At 43.8% G+C, this 23,334-nt stretch overlaps 1 protein-coding gene across 1 annotated transcript in view; it reads left to right on the top strand.

The window, feature by feature from the left end:
• The window catches only part of LOC139368236 (sodium channel, voltage-gated, type IV, alpha, a), a 101,562-nt gene extending 78,855 nt beyond the window's left edge, over positions 1–22,707 (top strand). Inside the window, exons 19-29 of the mRNA XM_071106905.1 lie at positions 13,578–14,009; positions 14,296–14,425; positions 14,864–15,018; positions 15,128–15,301; positions 15,593–15,715; positions 16,362–16,643; positions 16,975–17,028; positions 17,362–17,499; positions 19,662–19,763; positions 20,228–20,498; positions 20,730–22,707. Of these exons, the coding sequence (XP_070963006.1) occupies positions 13,578–14,009; positions 14,296–14,425; positions 14,864–15,018; positions 15,128–15,301; positions 15,593–15,715; positions 16,362–16,643; positions 16,975–17,028; positions 17,362–17,499; positions 19,662–19,763; positions 20,228–20,498; positions 20,730–22,153 (3,285 nt within the window). The 3' untranslated portion in view covers positions 22,154–22,707. The remainder of the gene's footprint in view (positions 1–13,577; positions 14,010–14,295; positions 14,426–14,863; positions 15,019–15,127; positions 15,302–15,592; positions 15,716–16,361; positions 16,644–16,974; positions 17,029–17,361; positions 17,500–19,661; positions 19,764–20,227; positions 20,499–20,729) is intronic.
• The last annotated feature ends 627 nt before the right edge of the window (positions 22,708–23,334 follow it).

The raw sequence follows: 23,334 nt of genomic DNA, 5'->3' as shown, positions 1-23,334 counted from the left end.
GTACGCTGCAACTTTTAAAGGAAGAACCACTGTACAATAAGAGGAGGCACTCCCATTTACAGTACAGTATTTGGAATGGTGTTTTCAACCTTTTCTGGGTTAGTTCTCCAGTCTTTGGCAAGGTGTGGCACAACTCTTGATTATGTGATGTTACAACATACCTTGTCATGTTTCAGAACACCTCAGGATGAATGTTTCAGTGTTCAGTGTTTCAATACTTCAGTAGAGTTAAGGTCTCGTCTCCTTTAAGGTGGTGGCAGCTCAAAAAAATGCACTTCATTTTAACAGTGTAGTGTCTAAGTTACAATATATGCTGTTGGTCTGGAAGACACAGCAGCCATAGGCAGCAGGGGACTTGGATGAGGGTTGGGGGGGTGTGAGACACAAAAAAAGCCATGTTAGTGTTGGCGCGAGAACCCAGTGCTTTTGTTAGCTCGTCGGGATGAGAATAGCCATTTCCGCTTGATTCTATTAATAACCACCAGAGAGAGGAAATGCATTTGGCCTCACGCCGCAAATATTGTGCTTGTGTGATCAGCTGCTAACAGCTCATCTGCATGTCCTTGTTCTGGAAGATGAGTAAAGACCGGGACAGGGCCTCCCATCCAGCACCCCATCATAGGTGGAGTGGATTGCCTTAGCCACCACTTGTGGTTCCATGCAATACCAAGGCATCTAAGCCAACCACTATCAGTAGTGTCCCTCTACAAATCCTGTAATCATATTACACTATATAACAATATACCAGATCATTTCTATTAGGGCTGTCAAAAAATCCAGAATTTGCTCAAAGTGAGCTGTAGATTAATAATGCTCAAAGCACGGGCCTCCTGAGTGGCGCACTGGTCTAAGGCACTGCATCACAGTACTAGCTGTGCCACTAGAGATCTTGGTTCAAGTCCAGGCTCTGTCGCAGCCGGCCTCGGCCGGGAGACCCAAGGGGCGATGCACAATTGGCCCAGCGTAGTCCGGGTTAGGGGAGGGTTTGGCCAGCAGGGATGTTTTTGTCCCATCGCACACTAGCCACTCCTGTGGTGGGCCGGGCGCAATGCACGCTGATATGGTCGTCAGGTGTACGGTGTTTCCTCCGACATTGGTGTAGCTGGCTTCCGGGTTAAGCGGGCGTCCCGAGTCCGTACGGGAGTTGCAGCGATGGAACAAGACTACCAATTGGATACCATGAAAAAGTGGTAAACAATATATTTTAAAAAATCTCAAAGCGCATAAAAAGCAAAACAAACAAAAAACGAATTTACAATATTTTTTTTTCTAAAGTAACGGGAAGCATAATTAGGTAAATTCATAAAGAACACATTTTTTTACCTCCAATGTAGGATGTCCAATTAAAAGCTCATCTTTTGACCAATGGTCAAATAATATGTTAATTGTGTATGTAATTCTCTAAGAAAACCAATGGTCCAAAACTCATGTCTCGATCATAATCAAATTGATTTATAAAGCCCTTTTTACATCAGCCGATGTCAAAGTGCTGTACAGAAACCCAGCCTAAAACCCCAAACAGCAAGCAATGCAGATGTAGAAGCACGGTGGCTAGGAAAAACTCCCTAGAAAGGTAGGAACCTAGGAAGAAACCTAGAGAGGAACCAGGCTCTGAGGGGTGGCCAGTCCTCTTCTGGCTGTTCTGGTTGGAGATTATAACAGTACATGGCCAAGATGTTCAAATGTTCATAGATGACCAGCAGGGTCAGATAATAATAATCACAGTGGTTGTAGAGCACATATGTCAGAGTCAAGGCCCGCGGGCCACATCCGGCCCGCAAGAAGGTTTTTTACGGCCCCTGGGATGATCTTGATTTATTATTAGAACCGGCCCGCAGCAAGCCGGCAGCCCGCAGATCTTTTACACGCACCAATACTACATTTCCCACAATGCAAAGGTGACGCACCGAGCAGTAGGCTGCTTCATTTCAATATTTATTGGCACAGCAGTCGTCAGCATCACAGTAAAATTAACTTTCAGATACCCATCAAAAATGGCAAAACGGAAGGTGGATACTGAGAACCGGGGGTTTCAAACAAGGTGGGAGTCGGAGTATATGTTCACGAAGGTAGCTGGAAAACCTGTGTGTCTTCTGTGTGGAGAAAGTGTGGCGGTACTGAAAGAGTATAATCTGAGACGACATTATGAAACGAAACACGCAGACAAAAACAAGAATATGGACATGGAACAAAGGCTACAAAAGGCAGAGGAATTAAAACGAGGCCTCAAATCTCGACAGGCTCTGTTCAAAAAAGCCAAATCACAAGGCCAGGCTGCTGTCAAGGCCAGTTTTATTTTGGCAGAAGAGATCGCTAAATCAGCCCGGCCATTTACGGAGGGGGATTTCATCAAAAACTGCATGATTAAAGTTTGTGACGAAGTTTGCCCAGAAAAAAGGCAACTCTTTTTAAATGTGAGTCTGAGCAGAAACACCATTGCCGAGAGAGTAGACCAGTTGTCCATCAATCTAAAAGAGCAGCTTGTGAAAAAGGGAAAAGATTTTATTGCATATTCCTTGGCTGTGGATGAGAGCACCGACATTTCTGACATTGCCCAGTTGTCAATTTTCATCCGCGGAGTGGACTCCAACCTAAGCGTGACAGAGGAGTTTTTGGCTTTACGTCCTATGCATGGCACAACTACGGGGCATGATTTGTATGAAGAGGTGTCAAGATGTGTAAATGAGATGGAGCTGCCTTGGGAAAAACTCGTGGGTTTGACAACCGACGGAGCACCTGCGATGTGTGGACACAGGAGCGGACTGGTGGCGAAGATACGGGAAAAGATGCAAGAGGAAAACGCGACAGGTGAGCTGACAGCTTATCATTGTATCATACACCAGGAAGCGTTGTGCGGTAAAGCCTTGAAAATGGAGCATGTAATGAGCATCATCACGCGCACAGTTAACTTTATCAGAGCCAAAGGTTTGAATCACCGCCAGTTCAAGGCATTTCTGACGGAGTTAGAAACGGAGCATGGTGATTTGCCTTATCACACAGAGGTGCTTTGGCTAAGCCAGGGAAAGGTGCTTCAAAGATGTTTCGAGCTTCGTGAGGAGATTTGTCTGTTCTTGGACAGCAAAGGGAAAGACACAACACAACTCCGAGACGAAATGTTTCTGTGTGAAATGGCTTTTCTGTGTGACATTACGAGTCATCTGAATGCAATAAACTTGCAGCTGCAGGGTCGGGATCGTGTCATCTCTGATATGTACAGTACAGTGAAGGCATTTAAAACCAAACTGACTCTGTGGGAGACGCAGATGCGGAAAGAAAATTTGAGCCACTTTCCCAGCTGCCAGACCATGAAAGAGAAGCTCTCTACCAGTGCGTTCCCGAGCACACAGTTGGCTGATAAAATAGGTATGCTTGCCGCTGACTTTCGACGCCGATTTGCTGACTTTGAAGCACAAAAAAGCAGGTTGGAACTGCTCGGTAACCCATTTGCTGTTGACGTGGAAAGCTCACCACCAAACCTCCAAATGGAGTTGATTGACCTCCAATGCAATGATGCACTGAGGGCAAAATATGCGGCAGTGGGTGCTGCGGAGTTCGCCCGTTTCCTCCCCGGCACAATGCCCCAGCTGCGCATCCAGGCTGCTCAAACGTTGTCTATGTTTGGCAGCACATACCTGTGTGAACAACTGTTTTCTTTGATGAACCTGAACAAAACATCACACAGAAGTCGACTTACTGCTGAACACCTCCACTCAATTCTGAGGATTTCTTCAGCTCAGAGCCTTACCCCGAACATTGATGAACTTGTGGAAAAGATGGGACACCACCAAGTATCACCCTCAACCTCAAACAAGTGAACATTACTGTGCAATCACATATTTAGAGTTTTTACTCAGTTCAAGTTTAAAAGTTAAAATTTAATATTTGTTTTCACTGCATGTTACTTCTCCTTAAACAAAGTGTTGTTTTTGATTAATAGATTTTTGCACTTTATTTTTTTGTATTTCAATCCAATTATATTTTAAAAATATTTCAGTTGAGTGGATGATAGAAAATTGCTATTATTGTTTTTTCTTTGAAGTAAATTTAGCCCACTTTTGCTAAAATAGAAAATATAGTCTACTGATGGTGCCTTGAATACCGGTTTCTTTCATTTAATGTTCATGTTATGGGGATATTTATATAAAGGAAATTTGTCTTTTGTGTCTGTTGAAAATTAAAGATTACTGACAGAGCCATAAGAAAATATTGCTTTATTTATCTGATCATATTGTAATATATTTGTTAGGTTTTCAGTAGGTTCAATTAGGTTCACTAGACTATATGCGTCATTTAAAAATTTTTCAATGAACATTCGAACAGTCCGGCCCTCGTCTTGTAGCTGATTTTTTTATTTGGCCCTCCGTCCATTTGACTTTGACACCCCTGTTGTAGAGGGTGCAACAGGTCAGCACCTGTGGACAGCAAGGAGTCATCAGGCCAGGTAGTCCTGAGGCATGGTCCTAGGGCTTAGGTCCTCGGAGAGAGAGAAGGAGAAAGAGAGAATTAGAGGGAGCATACTTAAATTCACAGGACACCAGATAAGACAGGAGAAATACTCCAGATACAACAGACTGACCCTAGCCCCCCGACACAAACTATTGCAGCATAAATACTGGAGGTTGAGACAGGAGGGGTCGGGAGACACTGTGGCCCCGTCCGACGATACCTCCGGAAAGGGTGAAACAGGCAGGATATAACCCCACCCACTTTTCCAAAGCACAGCCCCCACACCACTAGAGGGATATCTTCAACCACCAACTTACTACCCTGAGACAAGGTTGAGTATAGCCCACGAAGATCTCCCCCACGGCACGAACCCGAGGGGGGCGCCAACCCGGCAGGAAGATCACGTCAGTGACTCAACCCACTCAAGTGACGCACCCATCCTAGGGACAGCATGGAAGAGCACCAGTAAGCCAGTGACTCAACCCCCGTAATAGGGTTAGAGGCAGAGAATCCCAGTGGAGAGAGGCAATCTGTTAAAAAGTTATTGGAGTGTTAACCCTTGTGGGACAGTCAGAATTATGGTGATTAAATCAATGGAGGCCAGAGGAAAAAAAGTGGTCAAAAATATGGAAAATTTAGTAATGTCAGCTAGGCTGGATTCTGAAAGAATTAAGGCTACTGGCTACCTGATATACTCACTTTCCCGATGAACTCATCTTTCCTGTTGAATTCACAGGACATAAAACAATATATAGAGAGGTAAGACGGATATCGATTTTGAGACATGACATGTAGAATTTTAGTATACGTTTCTCATATTAATTAGAAAGTCCTGTTCTCTTTTGAAGATTTCTTACAAAAACAAGTGTGCCTCTGTGAAATGGCAATGGAGTGTAAGTGTAATACAAGCTTTTTATTTTCAAAGCCTCTTACATTTATTTCAACTCGTATCATGGTAATTTAGGTTTTTGTTAACCAGGTAAACAACTTTGAAGACGACCACCACAAAATGTAAAATCCTCAAAAGTTGTTGCTTAGTAACCTGCACCTCCATGTCAACAGTGCTTGGTGCTTATTATGGGATAGACTAGATAAGTTACGAAATCTAACTTTTTGGATATAATGTTAGAGAAAGACCCCACTGAATTATTGAGGACATGAATAATCACATTTGCCTTGTTAAAATGTATTTTATAACATAAGAAATTTTAATTTAATCACAAGTTCGTTTTCAATACCTCTGGGTAGAGTTGGTAGACAGACACCTTACTTGATTGTCAACTTGTTTTTGCATTGCATTGTAGATTTTATCTGTACAGATTATGTATTTGGGATATTTTCAGACTGCGATTAATCATCATTAAAATAATATTTAAGCACTTAAATTATAAAAAGTTTAGTTAAAATCCTTAAGAATCTAAGTAACATAATTTAAAAAATCCCCATCAAAATCCGTCAGTTTAAGGTAGAGATATCAGTTTTTTTTTTGCATCTCAATCCACCGCGTCGGCCAACCGCATCTGTGGTGGAAGGTTGCCGAGCTACAGCGGTGTTTGTCAGACCATGAGACCACGGTCTTCTCACAAAAACATCTGTAGCGTCCGAACGGTTTGGCCTAGAGAAACTATTATGACTACTATAGAAAGGGGAGACTCTTTTGTTCATTTGTTACCCATTCAAATTAATGGAAGCATGAAGGTAGTTTGGTGCCAACAACAATAAGGGGTTAAATAAGTGTCCGAATACAGGGGAGGTGCCCGAAAACTTGCCTGTTTTATAGAGTTTGCTAGAGGGCACACCTTCCACGAGTGCCCTCTCTCCACCTCCATTACCTCAGAATGGGAGAATTCTGAACAGTTCTCTCACATGAAAACCAGTGATGAAGGCCCACTTTCCACATTACCTCTACTATAATTTACATAAGCCTTGTATGAGAGACACAGTCTGCCAAAACATATTGTTTGTGTTTTGATGCTGCATTATACATGCACTAAACCCCCCCCCCAAAAAAATGTTTTCACAACCCTCTCTTAAAAACACAATTATTCAGATTGCAGAACCACTTTGGATGTTTCCACTTTGGATGTATCATAATACACATTCAGTTTACATTCAAACAACCACCAAACACCAGATCTCAGTTCAGTTTCATTACATTTCGTGGTTTTACTGCACAATAATGGTGTTTTGAGTCATTCTATTTATTAATCGGCGGAGGGAGGGGGGGGGGGGCTTCTATCTATTTAAGTCAAATGACTTTAGCCAGCAAACAGTGGTTCTGACCTTGGGTATCTGCTAAGACCCAGCTTAAGTGAGCCCCCTGGCACGGACGGAACAAACACGGACAGCTGAGCGGCGAGAGGGGCTCGGGGATCAGATCCAAGAGAGAGAGACGTCTGCAGAATGCATCACTAATTGATGGGGAAGGTAATCAAATGTCCCATCACACGAACACACGCTGTATGGAATATGGGGGAGGTTCCTTTTGAGTACAGTTGCGACTTACGAGCACAATAACGGTAGGCCGCTCCAAGTGGCAGCCAACAATGTATATTATGGTTGGTCATCATCTCGATTTGAACTCTTTGTCGGCTCCCCTCCAGCCTGTTTCTCCCCCGATGTCTCTCCTACAAGCCCTGTATTTGCTCCAAGAGACTACTTCTACCATTCTCAGTCCAGTTTGCCCCCCCAAGTCCTTTTTTTCTTTGTGGTGTTATGTTATCAACAAGTTAGCCCGTTGTCAGCCCTATGTCTCAACACATTTTGTGATTCCCTCCACAGCCCTATCCACTGCTACCGTAGCCCTTCATTTCTAGCCCTTTCGAGCCCCCTGTGCTGCTAACCCCCTTAAGCCTTGTGTTTCTGCCCCTCTCAGCCCTTTCCCAGGGCCTCTGGCTGATTCACAGCTCCTTACAGAGGAATGAGAGAGATCAGCCTTGCCCAGTCCACCATGTAACCATGATCTACATCTTAATCTGAGAAATAAGAACCCAGATATGGTCTAACGGGGTTTAGACACTAAAGATAGCCACCTCCAGAAGAATCGCAGGCAACATTATATTGTCACCACCGAACGACATCAACTTTATATGCGTTATGTATACGAGACGCACAAGGTTTATGATTAAACGGATTCATTTTATTTTACAGCACGAGGCTTGGTGACACGTGTCTCACAAACGTTCCTGTTTAGAAGGCACTTGAAAATAGTGTAAGTTTGCTTCTCTTCATTATCTCGCTCTCTCTCATTAACATTTGAGTCATTTAGCAGATGCTCTTATCCAGAGAGACTTACAGTTAATGCATTCATCTTAAGATGGCTAGGTGGGACAACCACTTATCACAGTCCTTGTAAGCACATTTTCCTTAATAAAGTAGCTATTAAGTGTGAGTGTTAGTACATGCAAGGCAATCTTTTAAGAGGTAGGGTTTCAGATGTTTTCGGAAGATGGGCAGGGACTCTGCTGTTCTAGCTTCAGGGGGAAGCTGGTTCCACCATTGGGGTGCCAGGACAGAGAAGAGCTTGAACTGGACAGAGCGGGCAGCAACCCCTGCTTCTTATCCAGAACAATGCAGCCCACCTGGTCTTCAAACTTCCGAAGTTCTACCATATCCCCCCGCTACTTCTCACACTCCACTGGCTTCCAGTCGAAGCTCGCATCCATTACAAGACCGTAGTAGTTGCCTATTCAAAAGAATACAAAAACACAACCATGAGGCTAAGCATTTCCTAATCGAAATGTACAACTATGACTTCCCATTGCAAAAGCATTTCACGTTTAGCACACAAAGTATCCGCTGACCGAAAGTTTAAATGCAACAAGTTATTTTCAAAGAGATGGATAACAGCAAGCGCCCTGTGATAAAAAACACACTTCCACTCACCAGATGATCATTTGAAACTCAGCTTGTCGTTGAAAGTTATTCTTGAAAAGGGAGAAGCTAACAAATTAGCAACAACTTCCTCTTCAATAACACCTGCTGCAGCCACTGCAAACCTAGCCTACTAGACCGTGGATAAACTGGAAAACTACTGCTCGCTGTTGTGCAAGGACCTGTTGGCCTTTGAGAAGGCAAATGTTTCCATACATTTTTTGGTAGCCAATGGCTGACTTAGCTAGCTATATTTATCTCCCCAGAGACCAAAAAGGAAAAATCCTGATTGGATCTTTTTTTCTCTTCAGTGTTAACCCTTTTCAACAAAAACTAAATAGATTAAATCAGAACATCATTGAAAATAATAATGTAATTAGAGGTATTATTATAGGAGGCACTCAATGTTCCCCGCTGTGTTTGGGTTAGTAATAATTTGTAGAGTGGCTCTATTTTCCCCCAGCATTCAGCATTTCACCATTCTTAATGTCTAAAGAATCCATATGTTGTTCTGAAATATGAATACAGAAATACTGGACATTTCAAACTCTTATTATGGTGATGATTTGACAAAATTACAATCATGGTCTTGAATTGGACTCACATTTTCCTGGTCTCAGCCTTGGCTTGGTCTCTGACCCTTTGTCTCCCTCCTGGTCTCGGTCTTGACTCGTTCTCACCCCCTCCGGTCTTGGTCTTGACTCGTTCTCACCCCCTCCGGTCTTGGTCTTGACTCGTTCTCACCCCCTCCGATCTTGGTCTTGACTCGGACTCGATTTGCTCCGGTCTTTGTCTTGAACCAGTCCCACTTTAGGTGGTCTCGAACACAACACTGGCGGAGAGCCTCCATGACACGGAGAAGAGCAGTCTCGGTTGAGTGACCCGTCTCGAAGCCTGACTGGTTATGGTTAAGAAGATCGTTCTGAGAGAAATAACGAGAGAGTTAGTCAGCGACAGCACGCTCAAGTGTTTTGGAAAGAAAAGAAAGAAGGGACTCAAGTGTTGATTTCTTGAGAAGGGAATCGACTCTGGCAATTTGGAAGTCCGAGGGGAAGCAGTCAATGGTCAGGGATGAGTTGATGAGGGATGTGAGGAATGGGAGAAGGTATCCATAGATGGTCTTGAGGAGGGAATGAGATTGAGCGGGCAGGTTGTCGTGTGGTCAGACCTCACTAATCAAATAAAATGTGTTTTATATAGCCCTTCGTACATCAGCTGATATCTCAAAGTGCTGTACAGAAACCCAGCCTAAAACCCCAAACAGCAAGCAATGCAGGTGTAGAAGCACTGTGGCTAACAACTCCCTAGAAAGGCCAAAACCTAGGAAGAAACCTAGAGAGGAACCAGGCTATGTGGGGTGGCCAGTCCTCTTCTGGCTGTGCCGGGTGGAGATTATAACAGAACATGGCCAAGATGTTCAAATGTTCATAAATGACCAGCATGGTCAAATAATAATAATCACATGCAGAACAGTTGAAACTGGAGCAGCAGCACGGCCAGGTGGACTGGGGACAGCAAGGAGTCATCATGCCAGGTAGTCCTGAGGCATGGTCCTAGGGCTCAGGTCCTCCGAGAGAGAGAAAGAAAGAAAGAGAGAATTAGAGAGAGCATACTTAAATTCGCACAGGACACCGGATAGGACAGGAGAATTACTCCAGATATGACAAACTGACCCTAGCCCCCCGACACAAACTACTGCAGCATAAATACTGGAGGCTGAGACAGGAGGGGTCAGGAGACACTGTGGCCCCATCCGATGACACACCCGGACAGGGCCAAACAGGAAGGATATAGCCCCACCCACTTTGCCAAAGCACAGCCCCCACACCACTAGAGGGATATCTCCAACCACCAACTTACCATCCTTAGACAAGGCCGAGTATAGCCCACAAAGATCTCTGCCACGGCACAACCCAAGGGGGGCGCCAACCCAGACAGGAAGATCACATCAGTGACTCAACCCACTGAAGTGACGCTCCCCTCCTAGGGACAGCATGAAAGAGCACCAGTAAGCCAGTGACTCAGCCCCTGTAATAGGGTTAGAGGCAGAGAATCCCAGTGGAAAGAGGGGAACCGGCCAGGCAGAGACAGCAAGAGCGGTTCGTTGCTCCAGAGCCTTTCCGTTCACCTTCACACTCCTGGGCCAGACTACACTCAATCATATGACCCACTGATAAGAAGAGTCTTCAGTAAAGACTTAAAGGTTGAGACCGAGTTTGTGTCTCTCACATGGGTAGGCAGACCATTCCATAAAAATGGAGCTCAATAGGAGAAAGCCCTGCCTCCAGCTGTTTGCTTAGAAATTCTAGGGACAATTAGGAGGCATGCGTCTTGTGACCGTAGCGTACGTGTAGGTATGTACGGCAGGACCAAATCAGAGAGATAGGTAGGAGCAAGCCCATATAATGCTTTGTAGGTTAGCAGTAAAACCTTGAAATCAGCTCTTGCCTTGACAGGAAGCCAGTGTAGGGAGGCTAGTACTGGAGTAATATGATCAAAATGTTTGGTTCTAGTCAGGATTCTAGCAGCCGTATTTAGCACTAACTGAAGTTTATTTAGTGCTTTATCCGGGTAGCTGGAAAGTAGAGCATTGCAGTAGTCTAACCTAGAAGTAACAAAAGCATGGATACATTTTTCTGCATCATTTTTGGACAGAAAGTTTCTGATTTTTGCAATGTTACGTAGATGGAAAAAAGCTGTCCTTGAAACAGTCTTGATATGTTCGTCAAAAGAGAGATCAGGGTCCAGAGTAACGCCGAGGTCCTTCACAGTTTTATTTGAGACGACTGTACAACCATTAAGATTAATTGTCAGATTCAACATAAGATATCTTTGTTTCTTGGGACCTAGAACAAGCATCTCTGTTTTGCCCGAGTTTAAAAGTAGAAAGTTTGCAGCCATCCACTTCCTTATGTCTGAAACACAGACTTCTAGCGAGGACAATTTTGGGTCTTCACCATGTTTCATTGAAATGTACAGCTGTGTATCATCCGCATAGCAGTGAATGTTAACATTATGTTTTCGAATGACATCCCCAAGAGGTAAAATATATAGTGAAAACAATAGTGGTCCTAAAACGGAACCTTGAGGAACCCCTGAAATGTACAGTTCATTTGTCAGAGGGAAAACCATTCACAGAGACAAACTGATATCTTTCCGACAGATAAGATCTAAACCAGGCCAGAACTTGTCCATGTAGACCAATTTGGGTTTCCAATCTCTCCAAAAGAAAGTGGTGATTGATGGTATTAAAAGCAGCACTAAGGTCTAGGAGCACAAGGACAGATGCAGAGCCTCGGTCTGATGCCATTAATAGGTAATTTACCACCTTCACAAGTGCAGTCTCAGTGCTATGATGGGGTCTGAAACCAGACTGAAGCATTTCGTATACATTGTTTGTCTTCAGGAAGGCAGTGAGTTGCTGCGCAACAGCCTTTTCTACATTTTTTGAGAGGAATGGAAGATTCAATATAGGCTGATAGTTTTTTTTTAATTGTTTTTTCATATTTTCTGGGTCAAGGTTTGGCTTTTTCAAGAGATGCTTTATTGCTGCCACTTTTAGTGAGTTTGGTACACATCCGGTGGATAGAGAGCCATTTATGTTCAACATAGGAGGGCCAAGCACAGGAAGCAGCTCTTTCAGTAGTTTAGTTGGAATAGGGTCCAGTATGCAGCTTGAAGGTTTAGAGGCCATGATTATTTTCATCATTGTGTCAAGAGATATAGTACTAAAACACTTGAGTGTCTCTCTTGATCCTAGGTCCTGGCAGTTGTGTAGACTCAGAACAACTGAGCTTTGAAGGAATATGCAGATTTAAAGAGGAGTCCGTAATTTGCTTTCTAATAATCATGAGCTTTTCCTCAAAGAAGTTCATGAATTTATTACTGCTGAAGTGAAAGCCATCCTCTCTTGGGGAATGCTGCTTTTTAGTTAACTTTGCGACAGTATCAAAAAGGAATTTCGGATTGTTCTTATTTTCCTCAATCAAGTTGGAAAAATAGGATGATCGAGCAGCAGTAAGGGCTCTTCGATACTGCACGGTACTGTCTTTCCAAGCTAGTCGGAAGACTTCCAGTTTGGTGTGGCGCCATTTCCGTTCCAATTTTCTGGAAACTTGCTTCAGAGCTCGGGTATTTTCTGTATACCAGGGAGCTAGTTTCTTATGACAAATGTTTTTAATTTTTAGTGGTGCAACTGCATCTAGGGTATTGCGCAAGGTTAAATTGAGTTCCTCAGTTGGGTGGTTAACTGATTTTTGTCCTCTGACATCCTTGGGTAGACAGAGGGAGTCTGGAAGGACATCAAGGAATCTTTGTGTTGTCTGTGAATTTATAGCATGACTTTTGATGTTCCTTGGTTGGGGTCTGAGCAGATTATTTGTTGCAATTGCAAACGTAATAAAATGGTGGTCCGATAGTCCAGGATTATGAGGATAAACATTAAGATCCACAACATTTATTCCATGGGACAAAACTAGGTCCAGAGTATGACAGTGAGTAGGTCCAGAGACATGTTGGACAAAACCCACTGAGTCGATGATGGCTCCGAAAGCCTTTTGGAGTGGGTCTGTGGACTTTTCCATGTGAATATTAAAGTCACCAAAGATTAGAATATTATCTGCTATGACTACAAGGTCCGATAGGAATTCAGAGAACTCAATGAGGAACGCTGTATATGGCCCAGGAGGCCTGTAAACAGTAGCTATAAAAAGTGATTTTATTAGTTGCAGGATTTTATCTGAAGAGAGAGGGGAGAAAGAGGTCAAGGCATTGGGTGAGTGGGACCAGTGGACTCAGTAGGCTGATTTAATGAGTAGACGTTGTCAACCTTCTTTTCAAAGTGGTTGACAAAGTCATCCGCAGAGAGGGAGCAGGGAGGGGGATGGAAGATAGAAAATAGTTTCTTAGGGTTAGAGGCAGAAGCCTGAAATTTAGAGTGATAGAAAGTGCCTTTAGCAGTGCATACAGAGGAAGAGAAGGTAGAGAGGGCGAGTGGAAGGATGATAGGTCCCACGGAAGTTTAGTTCTCCTCCATTCTTTGCTCACCTGCCTTTAAGCTCGCAGTAAGTCACTAAGCCATGAAGCAGAATGGAATAGATGTGTCTTTTGGCTGTCTTTTAATTCTCCCAGGACACCTCCCTTAAACGCACAAGGCTTGGAGTAGCTGGGAGTAAAGTAGGATCAGATTCCCCACACTGCCCTGTCAGACACCTTCTCTCTAACTTTCAAAGAGAACTGCCACCTCTACCTCCCTGTAGGTGCTGAACCTCTTCCTGGCCTTGCTGCTCAGCTCATTCAGTGGAGACAACCTGTCCAGTGATGACGACGGTGAGATGAACAACCTCCAGATCGCCATCGGCAGGATCAACTGGGGCATCGACTGGGTGAAAGCCTCTGTCCGCCACATGGTCCTGCAGCTACTGGGCAAAAAGGCCACCGGGGACAAGGAAGGGGGTGAGGGGATCGAAGGAAACCCCGAAAAGGAGACCTTTGCACTAAACCACTTAGACACGTGCCAGGATTCCAAGATGGCCGACGGGATGACCAACTGTGTGGACGGGCTTCAGGCAGACGGCGAGATGAGCCTCAATGTGCCCATTGCCCAGGGGGAGACGGACTTTGAGAACGATGATGACTACAGTGGGTCTTTTACATCAGATGAAGAAAATGGACAAGGTGATCACTTGAAGGTACAGTATGATGGCAAACTGAAGACGATAATTGTACTCTGCTTTATCTATGAACTAATAATTGTCAGTTAATAAACTACTTATAAACCCTTCATAAATCTTTCAAGTATACCATGTAAAGTGTTACCTGGATATTTAAGCAAACAAGTATAAGAATTAGGACAAATCTCACCTGTGGTTCTCTTCAATCCAAGTTCACAATCCTACATGAGTTAGATTTCTCCTCTCTGATGTTGTGGCTGACATTTTGTCTCAGCCACTCAGTCTCTTTCCTCCCCATCGATAGTTGTTGGGTGCAGTGGGTGACGAGTCCTCGGTGTGCAGCACGGTGGACTATGTACCTGAACCAGAGCCTGTGGAAGAGGAGGAAGAGGAGGAGCCAGAGCCAGAGGAACCAGAAGCTTGCTTCACTGATGGTACACAGGAAATACTGTCCCCTGCTTAAATAGATCTGGGTTGGGTTTCCTGATTTTCATGGTCTTTACAATGTATTGTTACTAAATTACAAAAATGCAACGCTAATATCAAGTGTTTGATGTCTAATTTTCTTGTGGAAATATCTGTAAACTTTGTCCCATATCACACAAATTGGCACATCAGCATTCACAGAGAGAGAGTTACTGTATTCTATTTCATGTAAGGTGGGACCATAGAGTTTGGAGTCACAGCTTAATAATGTCAGTAAAGTGATTGCCATGATACGTCACATCTTTTATTTGCGGGATTGTCCAACTCGCTCAGGACCTGGCTAGACTTTAGGCTATGCTACACAGACAGCACCTCGGGGGGCAAGTGAAACAGTCCAAATGAAGCGTACAAAAACACCATGTTGGCATTTCTCTCGCTCTCTCCAGGCTGTATCGCTCGATGGCCGTGTCTGACATTTGACGTCTCTCAGGGCAGAGGCAAGAAGTGGTGGAACCTCCGCAGGACCTGTTTCACCATCGTGGAACACGACTACTTTGAGACCTTCATAGTCTTCATGATCCTCCTAAGCAGTGGAGCTCTGGTGAGTGAGTTCCTGGTCATTGACCTATTTACAGTTGATACTCCATTACTCTGGGAAGGCCACTGGTTATATATATTGAGATTCATTTTCTTTGGCTCACTTCTGATAGGCTTTTGAGGATATTTACATTGAGAGGAGAAGAACTATCAAAATCATCCTGGAGTATGCAGACAAAGTCTTCACCTATGTCTTTATCATTGAGATGCTCTTGAAATGGGTGGCGTACGGCTTCAAGACCTACTTCACCAACGCTTGGTGTTGGCTGGACTTCCTAATTGTGGATGTAAGTTTCCATTGAATTGTTTTTGAAGTGATATTTACACAGAATGAAACGTGGGTTAAGCAATGTTACAACTATTATCACTGTTGTGGGCGAGCTCCATAATACATGTACGTGAAAATCAAGGAAGACATTGACATTTGTGTTACCTTGTATTCTCCGCAAGTAATTTATTTTTTTTGTTATCCTGCTTGGCAGAAAATACAAGACCTTAAATTTGTAAAGTTTTGGTCATTCGAACAAGCATATAACGAGATGTTGGGTGACTACAATGACGTTACAATCCTGCCTCAGGTTTCCTTAGTCACTTTAGGAGCTAACTGGATGGGCTACTCTGAACTTGGACCAATCAAGTCTCTTAGAACACTCAGGGCTCTAAGGCCACTTCGAGCCCTGTCAAGATTTGAGGGAATGAGGGTGAGTAACTGTTTCAAACCTATCAGTACAACACTTAAATATCCACGCAGACAGAGAAAGACACACCGACAGAAATGCTGATACAGACAATCCTAAACGCATACGCACACTGACACATCTCTGACAGTGACGTCTTGTGACAGAGTTGACTGCGGTTAGCTATGACTATTGCGATGGAGGTGATGTAAATGGTCATGACTGACTGTTAGGATGTAGGTGGTGTTAGGGGTCATGACTGACTACTGTGACAGAGCTGACGTTAGTGGTCGTGATTGACTATTTTGACTGCAGGGAGCATGTCTTACTATTGGGACAGAGGTGACTGCAGTAGTCATATAAATTATTATTGTGACCGAGGTGATGTTAGTGGTCATCATGACTGACTATTGTGACGAAGGTGGTGTTAGCTGTCTTGACTGACTATTTTGACTGCAGGGAGCATGACTTAGTGTTGGGACAGAGGTGACTGCAGTAGTCATATAAATTACTATTGTGACGAAGGTGGTGTTAGCTGTCTTGACTATTTTGACTGCAGGGAGCATGACTTAGTGTTGGGTGGCGGTGACTGCAGTGGTCATGGCTGACTATTGTAACGGAGGTGACTTTAATGGTTTTGACTGCACTGTGTCCTGTCTATGGGAGGAAGGTGGTGGTAAACGCTCTTGTCGGCGCCATCCCCTCCATCTTCAATGTGCTGCTGGTGTGCCTCATCTTCTGGCTCATCTTCAGCATCATGGGGGTCAACCTGTTTGCCGGAAAGTTCTACCGCTGCATCAACACCACCACGGAGGAGCTGTTCCCCATCACCGAGGTCAACAACAGGAGCGACTGCCTTGCCCTGCAGCACGCCACCCAGGAAGCCCGCTGGGTCAACGTCAAAGTCAACTACGACAACGTGGGCTTGGGCTACCTCTCTCTGCTGCAAGTGGTGAGGGCCAGGGTTTCTAAGATGCATGGGTGCTGTGCGCTGGCTCTCAAGCTGTGGCCCAATCCTCCTCCTGGAGAGCTACCCTTCCTCCTTTTGCTCCAACCCTACTCTAGCACACCTGATTCAACTAATTAGCTGCTCACCAGGAACTCGATTAACTGAATCAAGTGTGTAACAACAGGTTTGGAGCAAATGCCTGCATACCCGGTAGCTCTGAAGGAAGAGACTTGGTCACCCCCTGGTCTACTAAAGTATTTAATATTGTTTCCTTCTCTGAGGGTGTTGGTGTACTCAAAAGTATCTGAAAAAAAAGTGCCCTATCTCTCTACAGGCCACATTTAAAGGCTGGATGGACATCATGTATGCTGCCGTGGACTCTCGAGAAGTAGGTACTTATATAAGATACTGTAATATAAACATTTGGTTTGGGGAGCAGTTATTACCACAGAATACAAAAGTCATAGCATTCATGAGTAAGCCATTGAAAAATGTGTATACATGCTTTATAAATGATCATAAATGTGATTCATGCTTGTGAATTGTAAACGCTTCAAAATGCTTTTATTAAAAGTGTATAGTTATACACAGTTAGTCAGATATTATTCATGCTTATTCAGGAAAGTCAAAGTGTTACCGGACACATTGATGGCAGTTGAATTGTTGTAAGTAAATCGTTTTTTTGTTTGTTTGACGAGCGAAACTATTTATGGTCCCCTAGGTGGAGGAGCAGCCCTCGTATGAGATCAACCTCTACATGTACATCTACTTTGTCATCTTCATCATCTTCGGCTCCTTCTTCACCCTCAATCTTTTCATTGGTGTCATTATTGACAATTTCAACCAGCAAAAGAAAAAGATAAGCGCCATCTCTTTTTTATTTATTTTTTACTAGTAAATAAAGTGATTAATAGATGACAGATATATAGTTGGATATAGAAATCCCCGACAACTGGATGAGTCGCCATTTTGTAAAGGTTCGGAAATGACCCAACCATTAGGTAGAAATTATGTTGAATATAATAGTAAACTACGTTCATATTATGTGAATAAAGGCAACAGGCCGTGTACGTCTCTGGAGGAATCTAGTCAAGGTAGCGAGCCTTACATCACCTCTCAGTAGGACAATAATGAGCATGTCTAACTTGCGCCGTTATGCAATTATTAAGAGACAAGATACAAATAGCTTGTTCTAGCATTCACTTATTGAGGCAAGCACATCAGAGATGTCAATGTGGTACCCAAGCATATGCTATGTGTATAGTGTAAATAACAACTACCAATAGACCTACTAAATTATAAGCGTGTAGTTAATCAAATAATTGCTCTGTAAAACGAGAAATGCATTTACTCAATTCAACTAATATAATTTATTAGTCCCAAAATAATTAGTGTACATTAATAAAACATGATTTTTTTTTTGCAAATGTATTAAAAATAAGTATTCAGATCCTTTACTCACTACTTTGTTGAAGCACCTTTGGCAGTGATTGCAGCCTCAAGTCTTCTTGGGTATGATGCTACAAGCTTGACACATCTGTATTTGAGGAGTTTCTCCCATTCTTCTCTGCAGATTTTCTCAAGCTCTGTCAGGTTGGATGGGGAACGTCGCTGCACAGCTATTTTCTCTCCAGAGATGTTTGATCTTGTTCAAGTTCGGGCTCTGGCTGGGCCACTCATGGACATTTAGACACGTGTCCCGAAACCACTCCTGCGTTGCCTTGGCTGTGTGCTTAGGGTCATTGTCCTGTTGGAAGGTGAACCTTCACCCCAGTCGGAGGTCCTGAGCACTCTGGAGTAGGTGTTCATCAAGGATCTCTCTGTACTTTGCTCCATTCATCTTTCCCTCAATCCTGACTAGTCTCCCAGTCCCTGCCGCTGAAAAACATTGGCACAGCATGATGCTGCCACCGCCATGCTTCACCGTAGGGATGATGCCAGCTTTCCTCCAGACGTGACCCTTGGCATTCAAGCCAAGGAGTTCAATATTGGTTTCATCAGACAGGGGAATCTTGTTTCTCATGGTCTTGAGTCTGTAGGTGCCTTTTGGCAAGCTCCAAGCGGGCTGTCATGTGCCTTTTACTGAGGAGTGGCTTTCGTCTGTCCACTCTACTATAAAGGCCTGATTGGTGGAGTACTGCAGAGATGGTTGTCCATCTGGAAGGTTCTCCCATCTCCACAGAGGAATTCTGGAGCTCTGTCAGAGTGACCATCGGGTTCTTGGTCACCTCCCTGACCAACGCCCTTCTCCTCCGATTGCTCAGTTTGGCATGGTGGCCAGCTCTAGGAAGAGTCTTGATGGTTCCAAACTTCTTCCATTTAAGAACGATGGGGGGCCACTGTGTTCTTGGTGACCTTCAAATGCTGCAGAAATGTTTTGGTACCCTTACCCAGATCTGTGCCTCGACACAATCCCGTCTTGGAGCTTTACAGACAATTCCTTCGACGTCATGGCTTGGTTTTTGCTCTGATGTGCACTGTCAACTGTGGGACCTTATATAGACAGATGTGTGTCTTTCCAAATCATGTCCAATCAATTGAATTTACCACAGGTGGACTCCAATCAAGTTGTAGAAACATCTCAAGGATGATCAATTGAAACAGGATGCACCTGAGCTCAATTTCAAGTATCATTGTAAAGGGTCTGAATACTTATGTAAATAAGGTATTTCTGTCTTTTATTTTTAATAAATGTGCTAAAATGTCAAACTGTTTTCGCTTTGTCATTATGGGGTATTATTTGATGAGGATTTTAGATTAAAGCTGTAACGTAACAAAATGTGGAAAAAGTCAAGGGGTCTGAATACTTTCTGAATGCACTGTATACTGTACAGATACTCTTCAAGAATCAAACTGTATTTATAACTATTTTAAAAGTCCAACAATTGATGTACCAATCGCAGATTGACTACAAATTTTAAAAAATCAAGATTGAATATATACAGTTTTAATTCATTTTGATATATACCTGTATACATGTAAATGCCCAGAATAATTGTTGATTTGATTTTGATCCTGCACTTTGGTGATGACATCTTTATGACAGAGGAGCAGAAGAAATATCATGAAGCCATGAAGAAACTTGGCTCGAAGAAGCCAGTGAAGCCTATCCCAAGGCCTACGGTATGCAACACATAAATGGCATTCGGTTATAGCCACACACTTATGCTACTCTCTCTAGTATTAAGATTCATTACATCTTTCTAATCCAAGACTAAATGTACTCTACATAAGCACCTTCAATAAATACATTGCTGATTATAGGGATTACGTCATTTGATCAATGATCTTTTGTGTTGAAAGTGCATTTTTTATGTGTAGAATTTCAATGTCAATCTTTTGACCAGTAATTGTGTGATACATTTCATGTACAAGTAATAATTAAATTATGTTATGGGGCTAAAGTCTGCAGGTCCTGCTCTGAGTATACCACATACCCAGTGACATTAAAATGCGTGACTTTGCCATGACATCATCGTTGACCCACCTTAGCCTGTTCTACACAACATTGGCTTTAACACACCTAAGGAAATTTGTGTTTGTGTCTCCCTCACTCTCTCTTTCATGTGACCCTCGGGCCCCTACAGAACATGATTCAAGGCGCTGTGTTTGACTTCATCACTCAGCAGTTCTTTGACATCTTCATCATGGTCCTCATCTGCCTCAACATGGTCACCATGATGGTGGAGACGGACGACCAAAGCGCGGAGAAGGAAAATGTCCTTTACAAGATCAACCTGGCCTTCATCGTCGTTTTCACCGGCGAGTGTCTGCTCAAGATGTTTGCCCTTCGCCATTACTTCTTCACCATCGGATGGAATATTTTTGATTTTGTCGTGGTCATCCTGTCCGTTGCGGGTTTGTACCTCAATATTCTTTACACTGTATACCTTATTGTATACTGTACATAGGATAAGTCATAGACAAGTTACTACAGGGTTGGGATCAATTCCATTTAAAATCAAGTTGATTCAGAAAGTAAACCAATTGAAAAATGCCACACTGAAAAGCATTGAAGATGAGATATTTCGACAGTAGATGGAGAGGTGTGATTGGTCATTAACCATTGTTTATCTAATTTCCCTTCAGGTATAATGCTGTCGGACATCATAGAGAAGTACTTTGTGTCACCCACCTTGTTCAGGGTCATCAGGCTGGCTAGGATAGGCAGGGTCCTGCGTCTCATCAAAGGTGCCAAGGGCATTCGGACGCTCTTATTTGCGTTGATGATGTCACTCCCTGCTCTGTTCAACATCGGCCTCCTGCTCTTCCTCATCATGTTCATCTTCTCCATATTCGGCATGTCCAACTTTGCCTACGTCAAAAAACAGGCGGGCATCGACGACATCTTCAATTTCCAGACGTTCGGCAGCAGTATTATCTGCCTGTTTGAGATCACCACCTCTGCGGGTTGGGATGGTCTTCTGCTGCCAATTCTAAACAGCGGTCCTCCAGACTGTGACCCAGACATTGAGAACCCGGGCTCGGACGTTCGGGGCAACTGCGGCAACCCAGGCATGGGTATCATGTTCTTTTGCAGTTACATCATCATGTCCTTCCTGGTGGTGGTCAACATGTACATCGCCATCATCCTGGAGAACTTCAACACGGCCCAAGAGGAGAGCGGGGACCTGCTGTGCGAGGATGACTTTGTGATGTTCGACGAGACCTGGGAGAAGTTCGACCTTGAGGGCACGCAGTTCATCGAATACGCCAAGCTGTCAGAATTTTGTGACACCCTGCAGGAACCCCTGCGTATCGCCAAGCCCAACCGGATCAAGCTGATCTCGATGGACCTGCCCCTGGTCACGGGCGATAAGATTCACTGCCTGGACATCCTGCTGGCCGTCACCCAGGAGGTGCTGGGAGAAGGGGTGGAGATGACGGCCATGAAGGTGAGCATCGAGGCCAAGTTCAACATGAACAACCCCACGACCGACTCCTACGAGCCCATCACCACCACGCTGCGGCGCAAGGAGGAGGAGGCAGCAGCCGTGATCATCCAGCGGGCTTACCGCAAGCACCTTCTCAAGCGCTCCATCCTGCATGCCTCCTTCATGCGCCGCTCCAAGAGGCAGATAAGGCGGGAGGAGAACGAGGAGCCCCCGGAGACGGAGGGACTTCTGGTGCGAAAGATGAACGTGCTCTATGGGAGCGACCTGGACCTTGCCGCAGAGATGGAATTGGCTGGGTTGCGAGCGCAACCCATATCGGCCCCTCTGGTGTCCAATCGGTCATCGGACCTCCCCAAGCAAACCCAGACCACCAGGCCGGAGCCTGGCAGACCACTCCTCTTGGTGGTCCCCGTTGAGGTCACCAGTGAGGTGGTGTTACACTCAGCCCCTGTGACGTCTGATCCGCCATTGGACCTCCCCGAGCAAACACAACCCACAGGGCTGGAACCTACCTGGCCGGTGCCTGCTGGGCCAAACCTCTTGGTGGTCCCCATAGAGGTCACCCCCTATTTGTGTAGCCGTGAGTCAATAGACAGCCTGCGAGAGTCGATTGTATAACAAAAAGCACTTGAGGGAATTCACCATGGTCTTCCTATTGTATTTTTCACAGATTTGGTGAGTAATTTTATGTGTTGGGAGTGTCGCCAATATAGTTGACGCTTCCACATAGCACTACTATGAAGTGATTACAAGTAGCTGATGGTTTAGGTATAATAATTAAAGTCAAGTTTATTGATCGTAATAGGGGGTCTCGTTTTCTATTTTTGTAAGGCCATTTCTAGAATTGATCTATATTTGACCACTGGACTGTTAGATAACTCTGTATTCTATTTTATACCTACAAACAATTCACAATCTCACAAAATATAAAATGTTTGATAATTAGTATCCATACATATCCCATAGGAATTGGGCATGTTTTTGACAGTGAACATTACCCACATCTAATTGTTTTGAAGGAATGCCTAAATGCCTTTATTGCCATAAAAGCATTTCATACTCAGATCATGCCTTATTTTGACATTTTGGAATCACCTTATTTTTGGGGGGAAATCACCCAGATTCACCTGTGCCTACTCCAGTATGCCAAAGTGGAATTATGTTTTTCAATTTTATTTTTTATTTTTTTTAAATCTTTTAACAAATGAATTAAAAATGAAAAGCTGAAATGTCTTCAGTCAATAAGTAACTTATTAATTATGGCAAGCCTAAATACGTTCAGGAGTAAAAATCTGTCAAAAGTCATAAAATATGTTGCATGGACTGTGTGCAATAATAGTTTAACAGGATTTTTTTGGATGACTACCCCATCTCTGTACCCCACACACACCCCTGTAAGGTCCCTCAGTCGAGCAGTGAATTTCAAACACGGGTTCAACCACGAACACCAGGTAGTTTTTCCAATACCTTGCAAAAAAGGGCACCTATTGGTAGATGGGTAATAAAATAAAAAGCAGACATGAAGATTTTAATTCCACTTTGGATGGTGCATCAATACCCCCAGTCACTACAAAGATACAGGTGTCCTTCCTAACCACTCCGGGATTTCACCATAAGGCCAATGGTGACTTTAAAACAGAGTGCAATGGCTGTGATAGGACAAAACTGAGGATGGATCAACAACATTGTAGTTACTCCACAATACTAACTTAATTGACAGAGTGAAGAGAAGAAAGCCTTTACAGAATACACATATTCCAAGACATGCATCCTTTTTGCAACAAGGCACAAAAGTAATA

The sequence above is a fragment of the Oncorhynchus clarkii genome, chromosome 16 (assembly GCF_045791955.1).
Source record: "Oncorhynchus clarkii lewisi isolate Uvic-CL-2024 chromosome 16, UVic_Ocla_1.0, whole genome shotgun sequence".
Taxonomy (NCBI): Eukaryota; Metazoa; Chordata; class Actinopteri; order Salmoniformes; family Salmonidae; genus Oncorhynchus; species Oncorhynchus clarkii.
The sequence above is the reverse complement of the archived record's forward strand: the minus strand, read 5'-3'. Positions and strand labels throughout refer to the sequence as shown.